Genomic DNA, 22115 nt, shown 5'->3' with positions numbered 1-22115 from the left:
GATTCTCTTCTAGGGATGGTGGACCGTTCCCAATGGATAATCATACTCCCTCTATAGTACTACCTTTTGCATAGTTCAAAGGCAATCCCCTCTTGAGACATCCTATGGGACAAAGGACGTACCATACTTTTTCTTCATCGTTAATGAACACGATTGTGTATTGTGTAACATGCATTTATAAGCGATTGAGGTTTGACGATATGAAGAACGAATTCGTGGGTTTTCTCCTGGGAACATCTTCTTGCATCGTATGTATATACACACGTATCGTATTTTAACGGGTAAAGGTCATCCATTTTTGGTTACATGAATGAAACAAGCCTTACAGCGTGTTGATCCGACTTTCCCATTGCAATCATCTACATCCATGTATAGGTTTTGTGGGTGCCGCTTTATCATCATGAGACGACCAGGCATCCCCCTTACATAGTACTAGGCCAAAAGCATCACAATAAAAGTAGGTTGATGGGTCTTTAGAATACTGCAAAGGAACGAATAAAAGAACCAGCACTTTGAGCTCATCACATGATGCACCACAACACGACATCCATGATAATCACGTAAATGGTTGATTGTTGTTTGACCCCCTCCTAAATTACAACAATGACCATATCTAGAGTACAGCTCTTTATACTATGAAGCTTGCTATCATGTTACCTTATGGCTTGCGGCTCTCCTACAATCCTCCAAAACTGTTCATTATGCAGTTGGTGAGATATTTCCCCCACATTTCGGGCTCAGAAAGGGGTTTTACTTATGTCACCTACAAGTTTATCAACCGTTTTTACTTTCCATCGCTTTGATTCAGTACTCCAGGTTCTTGACCACTTTATCAATTTGATTCATCATGACAACAATTCTCACGCCCACTCTCATATAAACAACGCTGTTGTCACCAACACTATCGTACGCCCTTTCTTTCTACTTGTACGCACATCATCATCAATGGCCTTTGGTAAGTCTCAAGGATAGTCTTTGTGTGGTTCACAAAATGAGGGTACTCATGATGCATTCATCTATTATGTAGCCCGCTTCGTTGCTTTACCACTTGGTGCAACTCATTACTGCCTAATGGCATTTGGCTGTGTTCCTTGATGGACCCTTTGTGGAGGCAAAAGACAACCTCTCAATCTGATGGGAAATTTGAGGCTCCTTTGTTGATGACATATGTACATGCCCCCACGCGATATCCAGGAGATGTCAAGAATCCCTATGGGCTTCGATTTGAATGTACAATCGAACACCACCATACGTTCAGCAACAACTTCAAGTAACAACTCGGCTATGCTGCAAGCAGACGAATATGGCTGGGCACCAACAGAAGATGGCAGATTTTTCAATGTGTATTCCAAGACGTACGCTGACACCCACTGATTTGAATCGTTGGGATTGGACGTACAAAAATCTGGCATACCTTGTATAAACCTTACATTTACCCAAGGAAAAAGGCTTGCGATGACCCTATGATTCGTATAAATGATACGACAATATACAAACAAACGTCACTTTTCAAAGTCGGCATCCTCGTAGCAAATGAATGATTGAGTTAAACGGCGCCATTGCTACTTCACGTGACCAGCCATCGTTCAAGCCCATTGCACAATGCTCGATGTTTACATCCAACCTGCTGTAGAAAACGGTAGCCATGAATAAATTTTCTATCCCATCCACTGCTTTAAGTGGTGAAAACTCGACTATGACTTGCTCTCAGGCCTTTTTCAGCCATGCATTGGCAGGCGTGTTGTAGGGATCCTGATCCTTCCTTAATAACAACATGGATCATGGGTGGAAGTAGTCCTTAAAGAGCTAATCCATCGTCAAGCTATGTATCATAGCAATGAAAATCGTATACAGGATCAGTGGATAAGGTAGGATGGCTACGTATACATTCCATGGAGGATTAAAATCATCCGCATAGCATCGTAGTAGGCTTAAATGACACCAGCAAAGAGCAAGTACATAAAATAAATGCCTTCCTTTCAATTGAGTCAAAGGAAGTTAAAAAGTCCCACCCATATTTGCTGTCGATTCAGTTTCATCCATCTTTGAAATCTATGATTCGGGAGAAGAATGCTGGTAATAATACACAACCACCACCAAAGCGTGTTCAATTGAGACATATACACATACAGCAAGTGGAGAATGTTCAATTAGAAATCCCCTTTGTGTGTTACCCTGAAACTCGGTACCAGATTTAAAGGTGCTGTTTGTTTGACATGATACTTTCTTTTCTCGTTGGCCCTTCACAAGATGACACCTTTGGTGAAAAGAAGCATGCTCTCGACGCTCATATACAAGTACGAATTACAAACAGCAGTCTACATGCTTGAACCTTGGGAGAAGATGCTTTTTAGTAAGATCCCATACATAGCCACTTGTTGTAGTATCCTCGGTTTATTAATCAACGACTTCTCTTACACACTTAGATACTATAGTTTTGCTTGTTTTATATATAGCTGCTATGTCCATCATTCGCTTTGTACCCATGATCTATGCTGTATTCCCATAACCCGATTTACGATATATCCCATATCTCCATGCCAATAAATGTTGCTATGGCAACGTATCGCGTATATTCTATCTCGGCACATGCGCCGTCATGGTCCGCAGTGGCGTCGGTGGCGGTGCCGTGCTTGACGACGTCGCCATGAAATTGAAAAATTGAGTCGTCTTTATCCCACTGGTCTCCAAACAACTGATTGCTTGTGGTTGTAGGTAAGCGAATGGGGTGCAATGCCATTAGACTGCAGTGATGCGCAATGGTGTCTTTGCTTGGTTCTTTGTATGAGTAGAGTAAAATTTAACGGGTTGTCTTTAAGTGGTATCCAGTAGCAACCAGCTTTCCATGTATACCATTCCTTTTCCTTATGACACAAAAGCTACGGCATACATCATTTGAGGATTGATATGTAGTGGTATCCAAGTTCTTTTGTATGTGATGCAGAGGGAATTGGGAGAGATGAGATATAGATAAACATGGCAAAGGCAGGTGATTTCATGCGCAACATTTTATTTACGTGTATGTGTGTGTATGTAGGATAAACAAAGAAAACGGACGTGTGGGTTGGATATGGGGATCTAGACAATGATGATGCCTCATTCTTTCATCCATTTCATTATGTGAACACATCCACTGATCCAGGTTGAGAGCGTTGGCCAATGAAATTTCAGAGATATGGTGACGTACTCAGCAACCGACACAGCACCACCTTTTACTCTTGTTTCAATACAGCAGAGGTACGCATCGACAGCATTGGAAGCTTTTGAAAGCGTCGTTAAAGGGATGATGGGTACTGATTCGTTGTCATGGTGCGCCATTCTTGGCATCATGTCGGTTAGGCACAAAAATTCCGGTTTCGGCCCTCGATTGTGCGATTGCTTTTGCCCACGACCGCCATTCTCTCATTGTGGCTACTTGAGCGCAGCGATTTTACGATAAACTTGCACGAGAGCAGGGACATTGAGTCGATTACACAAACAAGAAAAGAAACAGCACACGAGACGAACGAGGTAAGGAGCCCGCGCGCTGAGCTGTCACTGGTGGTATCGGACTGTGTGTTAAACGCGCATATTACCTTTCTTTTTTGTACACAGGGGAGAGAGAGACACGCGCGCACAGACTGCACGGCAGCATCATCATCATCATTATCATCACCAACTACAACAACAACCCTTTTTTGCACCTTTCGATACCCATTCACAACATCATGAGTGATACATACAGATCCAAACTTAGGTCAGCATCCAAAGCAAAGCTGGAAGAAGAGGAAGAGGACAACAACAACAACAACAACAGCAAAATGAAGCAGAGTCAACAAGAAGCAGCATCATCCAATGAAGAGCCTGAAAAAGATCATGATCCTCCTCTTTTACCAAGTCCACAAACACCTCCAATGACTGATATGGGCGATCCTGCAACTGAAGAATACACAGATCTTGAAGCATTCTTTCCACCATCTCCTTATGGCAGAAAACGAAACCAGATTTATGGCGACAGGCAAGTACCAAAAGAGAGAGAAACAAGAGTCGTCAACAACATCCTCTAATAGATTCATCTAGATTCATACCCTCGCGCGATGATAACCTTGTACATAATTACCACATGATGGAGCCACCTACTAGTCGATCAAGAAACCCTTATTTGGATCCTGATTTTCATTCTGGAAGACGTAAGTAGTGGGTTGTGTGTGTGTGTATGTATCTATGTTATGGACATGGTATGAATTGTATTGTTATTAGAGAGCCATAATCGGAGGATAGGAGCCATAATTCAAGCTGAAGTCATGGGAGATTCAAGCGTTGCCAACGACTTTACGCAATCCGAATCATCATCATCCTCTTCTTCACGTACGCCCCGACGAATACTTAATTACACCTCCCGCCAATCACCGCAAACATCACCAAGAGCAGCCATCGATTCACCCACATCACCACGATTTCAGACAGGTCCATTCAGTGAAGCTGGACGTCGTGTTTTATCAACACCTTTTCGTATACCACGTGAAATTAGCCGAACAGCCATTAAAATCCTTGACGCCCCTGAATTACAGGTAAAGAGAAGCTTTGTTTATCAACAGCAATGGACTCATGATGATGGATAGGATGATTTCTACTTGAACCTTATCGATTGGGGACCCAATGACAGCCTTGCAGTGGGACTTGGCTCATGTGTATATCTTTGGAATGCCAATACAAGCAGGGTCACCAAGTTGTGCGATTTCGTCAATGATCCAGTGACGTCTGTGAGTTGGGCATCGCATGGCCCTCATTTAGCGATTGGCACGAACAAGGGAACGGTTTATCTATGGGACACAGAAGCATCACGGCGGGTACGGACATGGAGTGGTCATGTATCAAGGACAGGTATGAGCAACATCCTACATGTGATAGATCGATATTGACTTTTGATTTTGTAGGTGCATTGGCTTGGTGCAACAACATTTTAACATCAGGGAGCCGAGATCACAACATTTTACATCGTGATGTACGATCCTCTCGACCTTATTTTCGTGAATTGAATCGGCATATTCAAGAAGTATGTGGATTGAAATGGAGTCCTGATGGTTCAATGCTTGCGTCTGGAGGAAACGACAACAACTTGATGATATGGGAATCGCATCAAAACAAGGTGTTATGGACCTTCAGCGATCATACAGCAGCTGTGAAAGCCATTGGATGGAATCCTCATTCTCGAGGGGTGCTTGTTAGTGGAGGTGGTACGGCTGATAAGACGATACGGTTTTGGAATGCCATTTCAGGCACACCCATCTCATCGTATGACACTGGATCCCAAGTCTGTAATGTGGCATGGTCCAAGCGAACAAACGAGATTGTATCGACCCATGGTTATGCAAGCAATTCCGATAGCTCATCCAACCAAGTGATTATATGGAAGGCCAACAACATGCAACGCATTGCCACACTATCCGGTCACACGAGTCGTGTGTTGTACATGTCAATGAGCTATGATGGATCCACCGTTGTCACTGGTGCCGGCGATGAGACATTACGATTTTGGGATGTCTTTTCTTCTGTCAAGGCCGTTCGTCGACAACCCGAAGACCGACGAAGTTGCTTAAGATAACCCCATTCTTTATCGGACGGATTTCCTCCCCCACACACCCATCCAATGTCATTTCTCACATTCGCGACTTTATCATCCACGTCATTTCTCTTTTCCTATCTCTCTCTCACACACACAACAACCAACACCAACGATACCAGAAGTCCCCCCTTTCTTTTTGTATAGCAGCATTTTCTTTCGCCTTTTTTTCTTTTTACGTTATCAACCTCATCATGTATGCACTTTTTCCCGCCGCGACAAACTTGTTTTTTACCATTATTCAAAACATGATCATCATTTTTGCTTGGAGCATTTACAATGTTATAATCAATGACCATGATGTTTACTCTCCGCCCTTGGCTGCATCAATGTTCTTCCTTGCTGTGGATCATGATCTCCCTCCCCACGGGGCTGAGGATTGTTGCTACATTGGTTGCCATGGAGAAAGGGTTGCTTGGATACAACGACGTGTCCAAAGTCCTTGACAACATCACGAAAGATGATGATAAAAGTCTCTTGGATGTAAATGATAATACAGGCAAGACCCGGCACGACCACCGAAATGGTTGACCTTGCCATTTTGCCAAGTTGAAAATTGGATGTGCGATCAACAATAAAGCGTAGCAAAATGCCAAGGATGTTTATGACGCATATTGTGTAACATCAAGTATTTTTAGTGCCTGCTAAATCCAGCCGACTGTTTTTGACTTGCCCCGTGAGATGGCTTGGGTTGGAACGCTTTTATATTTCCTCGGATCCAGGTGATCCGATGCATTTCCGTTTCCTCTTTCTTCCTTTTCTTCATGTATCATAACAGTGGCGATCCATATGCAGGGCAGTATCCAATGCCGCCACCTGCTCCCGAACAATATCAAGCACCCACATCCACACCACCCGCACCTGTAGCAACATCATCTTCAAATTATTATCCTCCATCCTCAAGTTATTATACCCCACAACATGTAACGGAACCAGATTACTTTCATCAACAACCGCAACCACCACAACCTGAACCTTATCCATCTTATCATCGAGATTCTTATGAACCACAACATCATCCTCGCGCTTCCTATGAACCACAAGCTTCCGCCTACAATGATCCACAAATTTATCATCCTCATCCCAATACAAGTTACTATACGGAGGAATTGGAGGCATCTTCAGCGACACCAGAGACGCCCATTGTTGAAAAGCACAATGCCACAGCCGCCTCATCATCATCAGCAGGTCCACCACCCATAGCTTCTTCTTCGTCCAACGAATCACCGAAAAAGAAGGGAGGAGGAGGATGGCCATTTAAAAGACACAACAAACAAGAACCTGATGTGGAACAACAATTACAACCCAAACCACCTGTTGGACCACGACTTGCACCTGAGGATGAGAAACCCACGTATCAACCATCAGCAGGACCAGAACCAAGACGAGGTGCAAGTTGTTGTTGTTACAACCCTGCCCTCACGTGCTGTTCCGTGTTTTGGATGCTTGTATCCATTGCCTTTTTAGCGGGCGGCATTGCACTCATGGTTGCATCCAAAATAGTCACTGATAAATGTAACAATGAGTGCAATGGTGGTAACGATACTTCGGATGGTGGTTTCTCTCTCCCAGACAATTGTACGATCCTTTGTAGCAACGTATTGCATGATGGCTTACTATATGGTGGTGCTGTTGTCACTGGTCTAGCAGGCATTGCTATCATTTGGAAATTATTCATGTGGTGCTGTGCTGGTTATTCAAGGCGATGATGATGATGATGGTAATGATGTATTCTAGCATGCAATAATAAATAACGATGAAAACAAACTATGGATATACTACAACAACTATGTTTACAAGATGCTATTTCTTTTCCTTTTTGGCCTTCTTTTTCTCCTTTTTGGCCTTCTTTTCCTTCTTTTCCTTCTTGTCCTTCTTGTCCTTTTTCTCCTTTTTGGCTTTCTTCTTCTTGGTCGATGATGCCTCTTCATCCTTATCCTCTCGTTTCCTCTTCTTGTCAGTGACTTGCTCATCATCGCTGGCTTCACGCTTATGGATGTAATCTTGCATGACGCGAGCGTATTTGCCTTTTTGTTCTACGAGACCACGCCCACCTTTACGTGCTGTTCGTCCTTCACATGCTGCAAAGAGTTCCTCATCCGTCATCTTGATCGAATAATCCTTTTGCTCATCATCCTCATCGTCGTCATCGTTTTCCTTGTCGTCATTCTTTTGGGTATTTGTTCTAGAGATTCAAATCAATACCACAATCCATTGACTCTCTATATATACATACCCAACCAAAACATTTGAACTCTTGACAAATCCACTGTAAAGAGATGTTCGAGCAATCGTTTGAGCCATACAGGAATGGACACTCTTGACACTATCCATCAAGTTTTGTTCCTCTGCAATGGATGCCATGGATGATGTTGTGGTTGTGGTCGTGGCGGATGTACCAGTAGGTCGATGCGTACTAATGATGCCAGTCTTTGATCGTCGTTCAGCACTCTTTTTCTTGACAGCCACCTTGATCTGGATACTATCGTTAGTTTACGGCCTCTTGTAATATGGATGGATCCTACCAACCTCTTTGCTTTCATCCTTTTCCACTGTCACCGAGCTTGCACTCTTGTTGTATAAATGATCCCACCACGCAAAGTCCCATTGTTGTTGATTGCCACCAATGCCTTTGGTATCATTCTTGACCTTGACTGTAATGTGCTTGGTATTGCCATGTTTGTTCTTGCCAAGGCCATCACCCCTATACAAGTATATAATAAGTCAACCAGGCTCTTGCTCATACTATCAAATAAAAGCCTACTTTTTCCAGCCGTATTTCTCGAGCTGTGATTTGGCAAAGGAGTCGTTCCAATTGTCGAGCATTCAAAAAAGTACAAAGGGAACAAAGCTGTGTGATACCTCGTTCTTTCCAAATGAGATGCAACAAGCCACTGCACGGAAATCGGACCGACTTCCTCCCCCACCTCATTATTTGAGATTATGCGCATGACTCTCTTCCTCCTCCTCCTCCTCCTCCTCCTCCTTTTCCTCTCTTTTCCTCTCAGCCTCCATAAATAATGTCTTCAAGTCCAGAACCCCATCATCATCAGCAGCAACAAGAACAAGAAGAACAGCAGCGTGATCTTATCGAGCTCCCCATCACCATTAGTTCATCACCACCTACCTTGGATTTACTCGTCCTTGAAGAGAAAGCCGAAGCCCTCAGAACCGATTTGCTCTTGAGTTTGGAAGGTATGTACAGAGCATCCGCATGTCATGGTACTATTACATGTACACTGAAAGAAGAGGGATGCATATCAAAGAAATGACCAACCAAATGCGTGAAGCATTTAATGAAGCAACCAAGGCCTTGTTTGATACAGCATCCGAATGGGAGCAGCAAGCCATTGACACGTTGAAAGCTGATATTCGAGGAATCAAGGAATTGGAGCATGAACACAGTGAGTGAGTGATACATACATAGATGGAGTCCCATGACCACTTATCACTTTTTATATAGAGATGCGTCAAGAACAACTAGCTCGGTTCGTGAGTGCCACGTCTACTAGCTTTGCAGACATTTTCAAGTATGAATCCTCAAAAATCCAATCCCCTTCTCCATCACCAGATAGCGTGTGAAAGTGAGAGAGAGACCATAAAATAAACTCACAAGCTTACGTCCCTTTCAAAGTATCTCTTTTCGTGTTCTTTGATAGAAGGAAATAGGTAAAAGGGAAAAGATGAGCACTTGAGCTAAGAAGATGGCAATGTATGTATGTGTAGGTGGTGGAGTATTTATGTATGATCTGCTTGTGTTACGTGCACGGACTATGACTTTTTATGAAGAGAGAGCCGCTTTGGCTGGTTATTCTACACTAAGGGTTATGGCAATTGCTTTAAAGACTTTAATAACATTCGATTTTGAAATAGCTGTACTGTAGATCATAAAAAAAAGACCCAAGGGATTGAGAGAGGGAAGTAGATGGGTGGGTGAATTAAGGTGGGGAGAGGGGAGCACAAAAACAGCGGAACGTGACGCATCCAGCTACGTACACTGCTGTGCTCTTTTGCAACTTGATACGCACTCACACACACTCACTGGTATAAAGAAGGGCGAGAACAAAGGGAGAGAGGAAAGAGTCGATCCACGACTGCAACATGCTCACTGACTCTATAAAAGATGGAAGGCACAACAACATCCTCGCAACGCCGGAAATCGCTGACCAAGCCTACTACGACTACGCATTCAACTGCTGCTGCTACTCCATTGGCGTCGTCATCAGCTCAAAGGATCCTTGGCAGACGAATCAAGCTCAAGACTGCTTCGAATGAAGAGATCGAGGGACGTATTTACGCATTGGATCGCTTAACCAACTGTATTGCACTTGATATCCTTTTTATTGTTATTATCATGCTCACCACACGTCTACTACTATGATATCCATCATCCTTAACTCACTCATTACAATGTTCGACAGACAATGCAGCCGCACAACAAGGTCGAAAACAGCTTTCATTTCGTATCATTAAAATATCCCACATCAAAGAGGTGTTATCGAACCAAGAGGACGCGCCTGCCGACTTTTTACCTATCAACCATGTGGATACCAGTCGATTGGATGCACGCGAATCGAGCGGTGTGAAGAATATGCGACAACGGGTAGCCAAAATGGGTGTGGGTGTCACCAAAGAAGCACAGGATATATTTGACGCACTCAGTAAAACGTAAGTTGTTGGTTCAGACATTTGACAGGATAGTGACTCATTTACACCTATCCTAGGTTACCATGCCGTTGGTCAAATGATACCATTGTTGTCCTGGATGAGGTCTTGATTCAGCCACCCTATGATGTCGATAGTTGCAAAGCCAATTCTTCTTCAGCATCCTCCTTGGCACGTGTCAAAAAAGTGGTAAGTTTGTGAAAATCAAAACACACACACACACATATGAAAATCACTCATGTATAAATATATATATATATATATATTTGATAGTTGGAAGGTGAAAGGAGACGTCTGGAAAGAAAACAATGAACAAACAAAGAATAAAAGAGAAGAAAGAAGACACATCCTTTTGGTTTTCATGGGGTTGAAAGAAGGGGAAGGGGTATAGTATAATACAATTTTGGGTGAAAAGATGGATGGGGGATGTTAACTAGGCTTGATCCACCACTTGGGGTTGCTGCTTGTTATGGTCTTGTTGGACTACGCCCATGGTACGTAAACGATCCAACCACAAATCAGCACGATCCACCGTATCTGAAAAGACGTTGGAAACCGATTGAAGCATTTCAATGGATTCGCCACCAAAGTTGAGTAGCTTGATAGGTGTCTCTTGACCACGGTCTTGAGCACTGGTTGTGTTTTTGAGATTGGCATTGGCCTTGGCAGGTAGACTTAGGATGAAACCTCGCACCGTCTCCTTGGCTTGTTGTGGTAAACTGGATCCAGCATACTTGCTAACGACTTCGACCACCTTGCGTACGGTATTAATCATTTCTTTCTTGACACGAGTGACAACTTCAGGCTGAGAATTGGCAGTAGGCTCCTTAGCAAGAGATACAAGATAGCTACGCAATAATGCCATTTGTTGTTCGATATGATGAATAGCATACTATGTAATAGTAAATGAAATGCGCGTTAAAAGACATGATGAAAATGGAATGCATGCATGCAAGTAAATGTATGTGTGTGTACCTGGATCCAACTAAGACAATAACGTAAACATTTCATGCTCTCTTCACTGATAACAGCTGCGGTAGTACCGGCTGCTGAACTAGCATGAACCACCAATTGTTGCCATGTGCTTGAAGGTTGACGAGCTGTGGTGGTGGTGGTGGTGGTGGTGGTGGTGGTAGCGGTAGTCCGACGACGTGGGGGGTGGTGATGATGATGATGATGGGGTTGAATTGCATAAGGTGATTTTGATCGTCGTCGGGCTAATAAACACACATGTTTTTAGTCAAACGTAATCGATACTTTTCATATGGTATCACATTTACCATCTTCGTGTCTTCGTTTCCTCAATACATCGTGTTGCTCTGGTGAGGTAGCGTTATCAGAAAGGGTGGTGCGTGCAAGAATTCGAGCTGTAGCCACAGTAACATCTTCATCTTCATCATCTTGTTCCATGGGTGTGGCTGTTGTTGTTGTAGCTGTAGCTGTAGTAGTAGTCGAAGATCGTCGGCCATAGCGTTCATAGAATGATCCCACCATTTCTGCACCGTATTTGACCATGTTGGTCGAACCATGATACGCACGCCATGCTGAATCAACAATGTCATAATTCGTGGTTGCTGCTGTTGTTGGATCATCTTCAGTCGTGGCTATAGATGAATCACTTGAGAATGAAAAGTATCGATTGTTGTTGTTATTGTTGGATGTTGCTGCTGCTAAAGAGGGCGAGGGTGGACCCGAGGATGATAATGCAGGCAAAGGTGGTAATACAATCTTGCCTCCAGTGCCTTTAGAGACATGAGTGAGTGAGTGAGTGAGCATACGTATATGTAGTATTGTAGGCTGTAGTGATCTCTCACCTTGTGTGCGTGCCATATCTCCAAGTGCTTCAGCAGCAAGCTGCACATTGGGATCGTCTCGGTCAATGGACAATGACGGTATCAAGTTCTTTGGGGCATCGTCGTCGTTGGTTGAGTTGCATATCTTGGCAAGCGACATGGGTGATGTGGGGTGAGATTGTGCCATTGCGACGAATGGAGGAAAAGAGAGAAAGAAGAACAAAGGGAAAAAGAACGGCTGTTGCTGCTGCAATAGATCAAATCGCATATACGAACTATTTTCACGTGTTACAGCATTCACTGAATTTGTGTCACAGAATGCGGCGAAATGAATGGGGTGGTTTCGAATCGATGCATTGACACGTGCAAGTGATGGCCCACTTTTTCTTTATTATACAACCAAGTCTATGCTGTCATCTTCAACTCTATTGTCATGCTGAACCATTACGCTGGAAAAATATTCCATTCCGAGCTTGCCTATTACAAAATTCACGCGCATGCATCAACTTTCGGCTACATACTCTAGTTGTTGGGCACGATTTTCTCATATGGGCGTGATACAAACTTTTATTTGGCATAAGGTTTAGCGGTCTCGTATCAACACTAAGTTGCATGGCGTGTCATGTGATATTGATTTGGTACATCAAATTCTCCATTTGTATATGCTATTGCCCACACGATGACCACCACCACCACAACAACAACAACAATAGCAGCTTGTTGACATACCCATCTTGAAACCACGTGCACATCAACGATGATCTCTCTTTGACTCTTCATAATAATAAAGCGCTCAATTGCTTGATGATAAGAAACAGCTGATATGACCTGAGATAGTTGTTTTCATGATAGGAACTTCAATTGTAATCTTAAGACACCGACTGCCTCATGGTTTATCTTTATCAGGAAAAATTCGATCTTGGAATCTAAATTCATCTATCGCGTTGACAATCGATTGTCTATTCGCTTGGGGATCACCCAATTAGTAAAACAGCGACGTGCATCGGATAATTCAAGTACATAGGGTAACGGCCAATATCGATTGCGAGTGCTATTTTTCACAAACCTTGCTCAGTGTATGGTATCCTTTGAAAACCCAATGCCATTTATTCAATGTTCTCATTACACTAATTGTATATGCGCTTGGCTACATGCTACTAACAAGATCCACAAGTACCAGTGTGATTTTGAGTGACGTCCCATGATGCCTTTTGGTAGTCCAGGAACCAAGATTGAAAAAAGACAATATCTTGATCCAAGCGTCTATGTACAAGTTTATATCACATGATGGGTAAGCAATGACTAAGCGATAGAGAATGAGTTATCTGCACTCACATGCTGCTATGACCAAAAGAAAGAAATCAGACGCAATGCACCCCACCAAAGAGATTTGACGTTTCTCAGCCTTCTTTTAATGCCGATTCTGCTGATTCATCTTGCAGGAGGAGAGGGGCAATGTGTAGTAGGATGAGTGTGGTTGTTGATAGAATGATTGGATGTGCCTTGGATGCTGCATTGAAGGTCACTTAAGAAGTGTGCATTCTAGCGTGTATTTCCTCTTCCGCTACAACATGCCAAAGAAATGTAAGATAAGCCTTGCACTACAATCACCCCCTTCTAACACCATGCGTACTAGATTACTGCGACTTTTGCCATTGTTCCTTTCCTGACAATCCCACGAACCGCCAAAAACACATTGAAGGTGCAGCCCATCAAGCCAATCGCAAATTCCACTACGACTGGTTCAAAGGTAAATGAGAGGAGGTGGGTTTGGTTGGTGGCCGATACGTCGTAACTCAACTATGTAAAAGAGCCTGAAGAATTCATTCGTGAGCAACAAAGCAAACCACCTTGCCGACGCTATCTCAACCATGGCTTTTGCGAATATCGACTCGACTGCCGATACAGCCATATAGCGTATGATATGGCGGGTCATCCGATTTATCCAGCCGAGTTGATTGAATGGTTACAACAACGACAAGTTGCCGATGCATCATCATCACCCTCCGCCGTATCCATGCAACAACAACAGCAACAGCAACAGCCTGCCAAAAGATACCGATTACCTTCAGGATGGAAATTACATGCACTTCCACCTTCCTTGAAACCACCCCCACGACAAGGATACGATTGGTCTGACGTTGCTACATGGTAGTTGTAGAATGTAGAGGAGCATCAATGATGATGCAATGGATCGATCATCCGATAGGATTGGCTATCAAAAGCGTCATACAAAGGAGGACAGGCTTCAGAGAACCGGTGTTTTACCATATATATCCATAGCTTGGGGGAAAAGTAGACATTAGATGATATATACAAGTGAATGTCAAGATATGACGTGAACACGTCCTCATTTCACAAATGCAGATAATAAAATGGCTATGGAGACATGGTTCCGTTATTCGACTACTGCCACTACTACTTTTTATTGCCATTACAACCGGTTGCTATGTACAAAGAGTGCCGAGATGGGGGACGGCGGCAGTAATAAGATGCACCGCTGATGCTCATGGGATACATGTATCATGAAAAAAAGTGCATGTACATAGGGAAACATCCTTTTTGTAAAGAAACATCGGTCCCGGAATGTGTAATGCATATGGTGGAGAGAGAGAGACACCAACCAACATCATGCGTTTCGGCGCATGAATACGGACACTGTTCCCCACAAGACACCCCGATCAAAGACGTAAACGACGACGAATCCCTTTACGAAAAACGCATGCGATTTCACATTCTTGATACATAGAGACAAAGTTTGTTCTCTTGGTTTCTTTATATTTTACTGCGTCATTGTATCCTTTTTTTTTCTCACGCTATGATAAAGTGAAGAATGATTACCACAAATGCAAAACATGGCGTACGTCCCTCGTACATCATGGGGGAGAAAAACGGTGAAGGGGAGGGCGGCGCATGTCATCCTCCATGAATGCTCTTTGTATCAATACTAGTAGGTCTGGAACGTGTATCACCGGAGCAATACAAAAGCACCAATGGATGTGGTAAAAAACATCATCCTCGTCACCAGTGGGTATCACACGACCCGAATTTACAACTTGCCCTCTCCCCCCTCTCCCGATCCATGCAGAATCCGTAAAGACTATATATAACGTCCATCAAATTCAACCACGTCGCTGTTCTTTATCTCCCGAACTCTTTGTATTTATCATCATCATGCCCCTTTGTTCTCTATCACAATCAACCCATCATCACTTTTATCCAACAGCAGCCATTGGCTTTACGCCGCAAGAAAGCTATCCACATAGTCTTCCGGTATCAACATTACAACAGCATTCGGCCACGGATTTCTTTTGGAAAGAGAAAAAGTTTGTCATTGTGCGTCATACAAAATTGGATAATGTATCCGAAGAAGAAGAAGAAGAGGAAGAGGAAGCATCGCTCAAGCTACGTCGTAGGAGACGTCGCCCATCCTCCTCCGTGGCACTATTACCCATGCTCATGGAAACCATCCTTGAGGAAGAGGACGAATGAACAATCCAACAGCATTGACAACCTCCCCTTTTTGTAAATAATATTATCCCACATGCATTATCATAGCCCATTGTTTTATTCCCATTCTTCTCGCTATTGTAAATATATACGGAAAGCAGCAGCAGCAGTATACCACCTATTATTTTGTTATGCTATCATCCATCACTCTTTTTTCACATGCATGAGCAAGAATTCAAAGTAATGTGATTCGAATGTTGCTTGGTCACATGGGCGGCGCTCCGCCAATATCATTTCCTTTCAAAAATGTTCCCTATGTATCATCCACCGCAAACACTCACACATAGGCCAATCACATAAAAATAGTGTCAAGCTGGATACAGGAGCTTAGTAGTTTTTATTCAACATAGAGTGGAGGAGGGATAATCATGATATGTATGTATGCAATGATATGGGCTCAAGAAGCTTGTTTCAATCATGCTTTGGCCTTGTTGGTTTGCTGGCTTTCATTTGCTCTCAGCGGTAGGAGGGAAGTTTCGCTCGACCACTGCCGTGTGGCGAACAACTAAATGTTATAGGCAAGTTGAGTACATACATGATACAAGACTGGCAGTGATTCTACTTACGTGTCGTTTTGCCAGTGAGTTCATTATGGATGAGAAAAGCCGGGTTTTCTTTTGATAGCTCTGCCGTCATCTTTCCTCGTTTGCTCATTGGCTATAAAAAGTCAAACGTCTGCATGATAGGTAAAAACCTAGCTCCTCTCTTTCTTACCTGGTAACGATCAGTGGTAGGGTGTTCAACAATGTCAACAATGGAGCCGATGGATGTGTAGGGTCCTACAGAGTGACCAGGTTGTCAATGGATAAAGCTTATACATAAAGGTGACCTATGTACTACACATACTTCCTTCAAGAGGCCGGTAAGTAACGATATCGCCAACTTGATAAAAAGTGCGTCGTTCTGGGGTGTTGGGTGGAGACATTGATAAAAGAGTGATAAAGAAAGAAAGAGAGAGAGAGAAAATGAATCCATCACTGCATTGCTATTTATTCAAAAGTGTGTCATTGTTTCATCATCACTTGGCAACATAATTTTACAATTGAGCAAGAACGGATTCAACGCTGGAGACGGTGAGACCTGGTGCATCTTCCACACCCACGTACTTGACCTTGAGGTCATCCACAACAATAGCAAAACGCTTGGAACGAGTACCCAAACCACCCTTGCTGCAATCTTGAGTCAAGCCGAGGGCGGTGCTAAAAGTGGCATTGCCATCACCAGCCATGATAATCTTGTCCTTGGTGCCGAGCATTTTACCAAAAGCATTCATGACAAAGCCATCAATCACGGAAAGACAAATAATCTCGTCGACACCCTTGGCACGCAACTCGTCGGCCTTTTGCAAGAATCCAGGCACGTGGCTCTCAGTGCAAGTAGGCGTGAAAGGACCTACGATGCACACATACGATAAGCTTCTATACCTATGCCACTACGGCTCATACATACCGGGAATAGCAAAAATGACAGCCTTCTTGCCCTTCAGCTTGTCGTGAATGTTGTAGGGGCTGGGACTACAAGATCGAGATCAATGAGTACCAATGGCATTAGACAATCGGTGGACAAAAAGTCAACGTACCGGGTGCATGCTTCAAGTGCCTCGTTGGCATCATAAGGCACGTATTGGATAGTAGCATCAGGGATCTTTTTTTATCATATAGACATGCTTGTTTTTAGCAAGATGGTTACGCTACGCTACGCTATTCTCGAGATGCACTTACAGTTTCACCGACTTGGACAACCTATATAAAACATGTAAGCATTCAGCTGAGATGGATCACTTGCAAGCTTACCATGGTAGTAGAAAATGATAGAAAAGGACGAAAGACCTGTAAAGAATTACGCGACGTGCCGCCGTGAGAGAAAGATGATCAATCCCGATCTCTGTTGCACAATGGTGTGACACGGTTCATGGCCTTGACCCATCATACCTCTTGCATGAGGATCACCCAATGTTGCTCGTTCCGACGCCACATGCAGCTATCATACATTGAGTTGCCCATTGAAACGTCTCTCGGTTATGTGATTGAATGAATAAATAAGGTCTTCCCTTATAATCCCATTATCATATCCAAGAATTCTATCATACACCCTCCTTCTTAAAGAGGTGACCATGGTAAATATCGAACATCCTTTTACACTCGTGGGTATTATACCCTGTTGCCATTGGCAACCGAAAATCCCATTTTTGTAAAACCGACAAATGCAACACGATATTTGGAGTAACAGCTTTCTTTGTGATGCGATGATATCTATTATACAATCTAATTCTTGCTTTAACCTAGTTTCAATCTTACATGAGTCTAACCGTATTAACAAAGCTCCATGGGATGATTACATACCGGCAAAAGGATCCATTCGTGCTCGTTTCTTGTTTTGTTGTTTGCTATTTTGTACTGCTTCCACCCTTGATGATTCCTCTTCCACTTCGTTTGTTGCCTTACGCTTAGTACCAGCATTTTCTACATAGAGGCTCCATCAGCTAACCGAATCTATACACATGTATCTTGACACACTCTTACCTTCTTCCTCTTGATCATCAGCTAATGCTGCCTTGATAAACCGTGCCGCAGCACCCTTGTCCACTTGCATAGACGCTATGCAATCCGTTTCAGTATCCAATTGGATGATCCATACACAAACTTACGTTTAGGTCCTTTTCCTTCTGCCTTTTTGATCTTTTCAATGTATGTTCTTATCCGTGCCTAGAGATGAGATTAGTATTCATTGTTGCCATGCATCTACCTTATCTCTCCCTCTCTCTTACCAACTCAGTTGCTACGGGATGTTCTTGAGGAAAGACACCTTGTGTTTTGAGATACACTATTCAACCAATATATGTAAATGGACGGCATGATAACGAAGGATGGGTTGATAGAGAGACATACTGTAAAAAAGCGAGTTGATGGTATACGACAGCAGTACTTGGAGCTGAGCCTTTTCGTTGACGGGTAGTTTGCCATAGGTCTCGCTTAATGGTGCTGACAAGAGTGGCTCCAAGTGTCGATTGACGACTTCGATGCGTGCTTTAAGTGCCTTCACAGCCTTTTTTGCGATCGCTTCCTGATTGGCGTCCATGGTCGATACGATCTGTGGTGGAAAAGAGGAGAGAAAAAGATTTATTATGGCGACCCGCTCAAAGCGGAGGAGGAGGGAACTCTTTTCTCTTGCCCAACGTTCCTGCACTCACTCACACTCCACGTACCACCACCACCAACACCACTTATGACGACATTGAACAACGCTTCTCAATGGGAGTTTGATGCACCCAAGTTTTACGATTTCACAAAGCAAGAGAACCCTAATGAGCAAGTCGAATCATGGTTTGGTAAGAAAGGGCAAACAACTCAAGTAGACGATCAACAAGCTGACTATTATTATGGGAGATAGCCAAACGATCTGCACCCTTTTCACGGCATATTCGACCTGCATCCTCCAAGCGAGCAAAAGAAACAGCTACCAGGATACCTCGAACGGATGCCAATAAGCCTACAAAGAATGATACAACAACAACATCGTCATCGTCATCATCACGGTCTACAACAGCAGCAGCACCCAAGAAACGAGTGGATATCTTTGATGCACTAGCAAGTACACCCACCATAGCATCCGCCGCAAAACGAACCACAGCAGCTTCAGACAAACGACCCCATCAACAGCAACAACCGCCACCACCATCATCATCGTCATCACCATTGACAAAACATGATATAACGACCACTGAGACATCAATAAAGAAACCACCTCCTCAATCAACATTACCATCACGTGTTCCCAGATTACCAACACGCCTTCCAACGCAGGATGATCCCACACAGCGTACTCATCTTCAGAGCAAAGACAATGAATTCAGTATTGAGGACAATCGACAACAACAATCACTTTCGAAGGATAATGACAAGGATGATAAGGAACGACAATCACTCACGAAGAACAATGAAAAGCATGATGATCATCAGTTACAAGAACAACAACGCATACCAGCCGATGAAAATGTACCTCCTCCATCATCCAGTATCAACCATCCTAGGACAACTACGAAAGAGGACGATAGGATATCACTTTCCTTGACCGATTTCAATGCCATTTTTCATCGTGTGGAAGATATGCGTGCGCAGATTGCCCAAGTGACTGCAACGGATATCCCTAAACAAGCTGTCGACAAGGCTACGGCTATAACACCACCATCCACAAAGACCATCACACGACCCACTGGTCCCAATATGACAGCTATTGAAGGAAGGATTCAACGTGCTAGAAAGGCCATGCGAGAATCTTTGGCTATTACGGAAAGGTGGTTTCAGTCAACAGAAGATTCATCCTCCTCATCCTCCTCCTTCTCCTATCTCCCATCTCACAAGCTATCTCAAATATCAAAGTGGCGACATGACACCACTGCAGATGACTTTTCCGATTCTCTTTCTACTCGACGACGACCCTATTCCGATTTGGATGATACAACAACAACGCGTTCTACCACTACCACTCATAGGTCACGCACATCAAGGGTAGGTTTTCAAATGAGAACGCTTTAAATACATCATTCACTCATACGTATCGATGATAATAGGGACTCAAGCGAATGGCTCCTACCTATCTACGTACTGAACCCACCATACCCAAAAGTCCTAAATTTGCTACTGATTCTCGACATGCACGATCATCCCCTTAAATAAAGGTGGTGTCTATGTAGAACTCAATTCATTTTGGATAGTTGTAGTAGGATGGGTTGGGGGGTGATACAATAAGGAGTAATCGTGTCGTCGTATATATAAATGTTTATCGAAGCTCACTTGCAAGGATCAATGGGTTCTCTACCAGACGCTTCCAGTAATTACCGAAACGGGCGATCGTGGCACCATCAATGATACGATGATCAGCTGACCAGCTGATGGGAAGAATTTGCTTTGCAATGACATTACCCTGCTCATCAAAGCGAGGCAACGTTTGCATACGACCCAAGGCAACAATGGCCATTTCCGAAGCAATCAAACAAGGATTGGCATAGGTACCACCAATCGTGCCAATGTTGGAGACTGTGATGGTGGCGCCTTGCAAATCAGCAGGCGATAAGCTGTTTTTGGCACCCAATTCAGCCAATCGATGCAATTCAGAAGCAACTTCCAATACGCTCTTGTTTTGTACATCCTTGATATTAGGGACAATCAATCCTTGAGGCGTATCCATGGCAACGCCAATATTATGGGATCCACGGTATTGAAGTTGCATAGCACCCACGTCACCCGATTCGGCACCCATCAAAGTGGCATTCAAAATAGGGTATTGCGTCAAGGCCACAGAAAGACACTTGACAAGGATAGGCATGTAGGACACCTTTTGGAATGCAAAGCGACCCGTGTTATCATTGGCCACCAATTTGTTAAGTGCTGCACGGTATTCAGTAGTGGCATTCAGCTCCATTTCATCCTTGTATCCCAATTGAGGAATAGCTACACTCTTGGTCATTGATTTGAACATGGCCTTTTGGATCGCTGTCAAAGGTTTCACTTGATCGGGTTGGGTTGGCGTAGTAAAAGTAGTAGTAGTGGTAGAAGCAGTAGCCGATGATGGAGACGATCCTACATGATATCCATCCTTGATAAGAATCCACCATCACCCATTTTTGTGCGTTATTTCCTTACCTCCTCCATTGACGAATGCTACCACATCCTCCTTTAATACACGTCCATCTTTACCAGTTCCTGTAATATTGCGAATATCCACATTGTTCTCTTTGGCAACTCGTCGCACGGCCGGCGTGGCGAGAGTACGCAAATAATGATCAGCGGGTAAAGTAGAGGAGGATGGTGATGATGAAGGTGTGGTCTCTGCAGCAGTGGTAGAAGGTGTAGGTTGTGGTTCGGGTTGCTGTTGTGGTTGCTCCTTTACTGCTTCAGATGATGCTTCTGCTCCTTCTTCACCTGCCACTTCAATATCCACTAAGGGTTCACCGACTTTGGCGACGTCATTGACATTATAATGCAGCTTGGAGATGGTACCCGAAAATCGGGAAGTGATCTCTACGGACGCCTTATCGGATTGCACCTCACAAATCTTATCAAATTCGGCCACGGTTTGTCCTGGCTCCACAAACCTATTCATTCAAAACAGCCATCAGCTATCTCTCTCACTCACTCACACATACGCGTGTATAACTACTATACCTACCATTGAATGACTTCACATTCGGTGATACCTTCACCAATATCTGCCAAGAGAAAAGGCTTGATAGCGTCCATATGACGTGTAGCATGGAAGGATCGTCGCCATGGCATGGATAATGTTGAATGATGGTGGGGTTTGTTCACCGTGAGAAAAATCCGGGGATGTCTGTGAGTGGAGGTGGCCTTGTGGATGTGACGAGACGAAGCATGTCTTGTCAAGAGGGATATGCTGCGATGGACCTGTGCGTAGCGAAAAGACATCTTTGGATAAACAAGTGAAGGGGGTCCTGAAGGGAAAAAAAAGAGAGAACTCGAAAAGATAAAACGACATGACAATTGCTCCAATTTAAACGCCCTTCCATGCGTGGGAAAAGATGCTCC

General features: G+C 43.6%; 13 protein-coding genes across 13 annotated transcripts; 7 read left to right on the top strand and 6 right to left on the bottom strand.

The window, feature by feature from the left end:
- Positions 1–3707: 3707 nt before the first annotated feature.
- Positions 3708–5584, top strand: O0I10_008651 (uncharacterized protein; the record flags this gene model as incomplete). The annotated part of the gene is made up of 5 exons (XM_058488653.1): positions 3708–3997; positions 4060–4169; positions 4240–4550; positions 4602–4863; positions 4917–5584. 5 exons carry the CDS (start codon positions 3708–3710, stop codon positions 5582–5584), a joined length of 1641 nt encoding a protein of 546 aa, XP_058340678.1.
- Positions 5585–6366: 782 nt separating this feature from the next.
- On the top strand, positions 6367–7311 carry O0I10_008650 (uncharacterized protein; the record flags this gene model as incomplete). The annotated part of the gene is made up of 1 exon (XM_058488652.1): positions 6367–7311. The coding sequence occupies one exon, from the start codon at positions 6367–6369 to the stop codon at positions 7309–7311; it is 945 nt and encodes a 314-aa protein (XP_058340677.1).
- Positions 7312–7405: 94 nt separating this feature from the next.
- On the bottom strand, positions 7406–8428 carry O0I10_008649 (uncharacterized protein; the record flags this gene model as incomplete). The annotated part of the gene is made up of 4 exons (XM_058488651.1): positions 7406–7787; positions 7839–8077; positions 8132–8306; positions 8367–8428. 4 exons carry the CDS (start codon positions 8426–8428, stop codon positions 7406–7408), a joined length of 858 nt encoding a protein of 285 aa, XP_058340676.1.
- Positions 8429–8622: 194 nt separating this feature from the next.
- O0I10_008648 (uncharacterized protein) lies at positions 8623–9184 on the top strand (the record flags this gene model as incomplete). Its single annotated transcript, XM_058488650.1, has 3 exons — positions 8623–8797; positions 8869–9006; positions 9066–9184. 3 exons carry the CDS (start codon positions 8623–8625, stop codon positions 9182–9184), a joined length of 432 nt encoding a protein of 143 aa, XP_058340675.1.
- Positions 9185–9725: 541 nt separating this feature from the next.
- On the top strand, positions 9726–10579 carry O0I10_008647 (uncharacterized protein; the record flags this gene model as incomplete). Its single annotated transcript, XM_058488649.1, has 4 exons — positions 9726–9969; positions 10024–10270; positions 10327–10456; positions 10541–10579. 4 exons carry the CDS (start codon positions 9726–9728, stop codon positions 10577–10579), a joined length of 660 nt encoding a protein of 219 aa, XP_058340674.1.
- Positions 10580–10700: 121 nt separating this feature from the next.
- On the bottom strand, positions 10701–12247 carry O0I10_008646 (uncharacterized protein; the record flags this gene model as incomplete). Its single annotated transcript, XM_058488648.1, has 4 exons — positions 10701–11159; positions 11243–11484; positions 11548–12009; positions 12082–12247. The coding sequence occupies 4 exons, from the start codon at positions 12245–12247 to the stop codon at positions 10701–10703; spliced, it is 1329 nt and encodes a 442-aa protein (XP_058340673.1).
- Positions 12248–13631: 1384 nt separating this feature from the next.
- O0I10_008645 (uncharacterized protein) lies at positions 13632–14215 on the top strand (the record flags this gene model as incomplete). Its single annotated transcript, XM_058488647.1, has 3 exons — positions 13632–13644; positions 13697–13810; positions 13872–14215. The coding sequence occupies 3 exons, from the start codon at positions 13632–13634 to the stop codon at positions 14213–14215; spliced, it is 471 nt and encodes a 156-aa protein (XP_058340672.1).
- A 1019-nt stretch (positions 14216–15234) lies between these two features.
- Positions 15235–15552, top strand: O0I10_008644 (uncharacterized protein; the record flags this gene model as incomplete). Its single annotated transcript, XM_058488646.1, has 1 exon — positions 15235–15552. One exon carries the CDS (start codon positions 15235–15237, stop codon positions 15550–15552), a length of 318 nt encoding a protein of 105 aa, XP_058340671.1.
- Positions 15553–16016: 464 nt separating this feature from the next.
- O0I10_008643 (uncharacterized protein) lies at positions 16017–16495 on the bottom strand (the record flags this gene model as incomplete). Its single annotated transcript, XM_058488645.1, has 4 exons — positions 16017–16075; positions 16137–16227; positions 16285–16349; positions 16417–16495. The coding sequence occupies 4 exons, from the start codon at positions 16493–16495 to the stop codon at positions 16017–16019; spliced, it is 294 nt and encodes a 97-aa protein (XP_058340670.1).
- A 111-nt stretch (positions 16496–16606) lies between these two features.
- O0I10_008642 (uncharacterized protein) lies at positions 16607–17366 on the bottom strand (the record flags this gene model as incomplete). Its single annotated transcript, XM_058488644.1, has 5 exons — positions 16607–16962; positions 17020–17084; positions 17150–17214; positions 17292–17312; positions 17364–17366. 5 exons carry the CDS (start codon positions 17364–17366, stop codon positions 16607–16609), a joined length of 510 nt encoding a protein of 169 aa, XP_058340669.1.
- A 538-nt stretch (positions 17367–17904) lies between these two features.
- On the bottom strand, positions 17905–18648 carry O0I10_008641 (uncharacterized protein; the record flags this gene model as incomplete). The annotated part of the gene is made up of 5 exons (XM_058488643.1): positions 17905–18032; positions 18093–18167; positions 18218–18275; positions 18338–18393; positions 18459–18648. The coding sequence occupies 5 exons, from the start codon at positions 18646–18648 to the stop codon at positions 17905–17907; spliced, it is 507 nt and encodes a 168-aa protein (XP_058340668.1).
- A 147-nt stretch (positions 18649–18795) lies between these two features.
- Positions 18796–20242, top strand: O0I10_008640 (uncharacterized protein; the record flags this gene model as incomplete). The annotated part of the gene is made up of 3 exons (XM_058488642.1): positions 18796–18898; positions 18961–20078; positions 20141–20242. The coding sequence occupies 3 exons, from the start codon at positions 18796–18798 to the stop codon at positions 20240–20242; spliced, it is 1323 nt and encodes a 440-aa protein (XP_058340667.1).
- Positions 20243–20349: 107 nt separating this feature from the next.
- Positions 20350–21845, bottom strand: O0I10_008639 (uncharacterized protein; the record flags this gene model as incomplete). The annotated part of the gene is made up of 3 exons (XM_058488641.1): positions 20350–21149; positions 21213–21664; positions 21739–21845. The coding sequence occupies 3 exons, from the start codon at positions 21843–21845 to the stop codon at positions 20350–20352; spliced, it is 1359 nt and encodes a 452-aa protein (XP_058340666.1).
- Positions 21846–22115: the final 270 nt, after the last annotated feature.

Source organism: Lichtheimia ornata (genome assembly GCF_029851405.1).
Source record: "Lichtheimia ornata isolate CBS 291.66 chromosome Unknown scaffold00046, whole genome shotgun sequence".
NCBI classification, from domain to species: domain Eukaryota; kingdom Fungi; phylum Mucoromycota; class Mucoromycetes; order Mucorales; family Lichtheimiaceae; genus Lichtheimia; species Lichtheimia ornata.
Note: the sequence above shows the minus strand (reverse complement) of the source record. Positions and strands in the feature narration are given on the sequence as shown.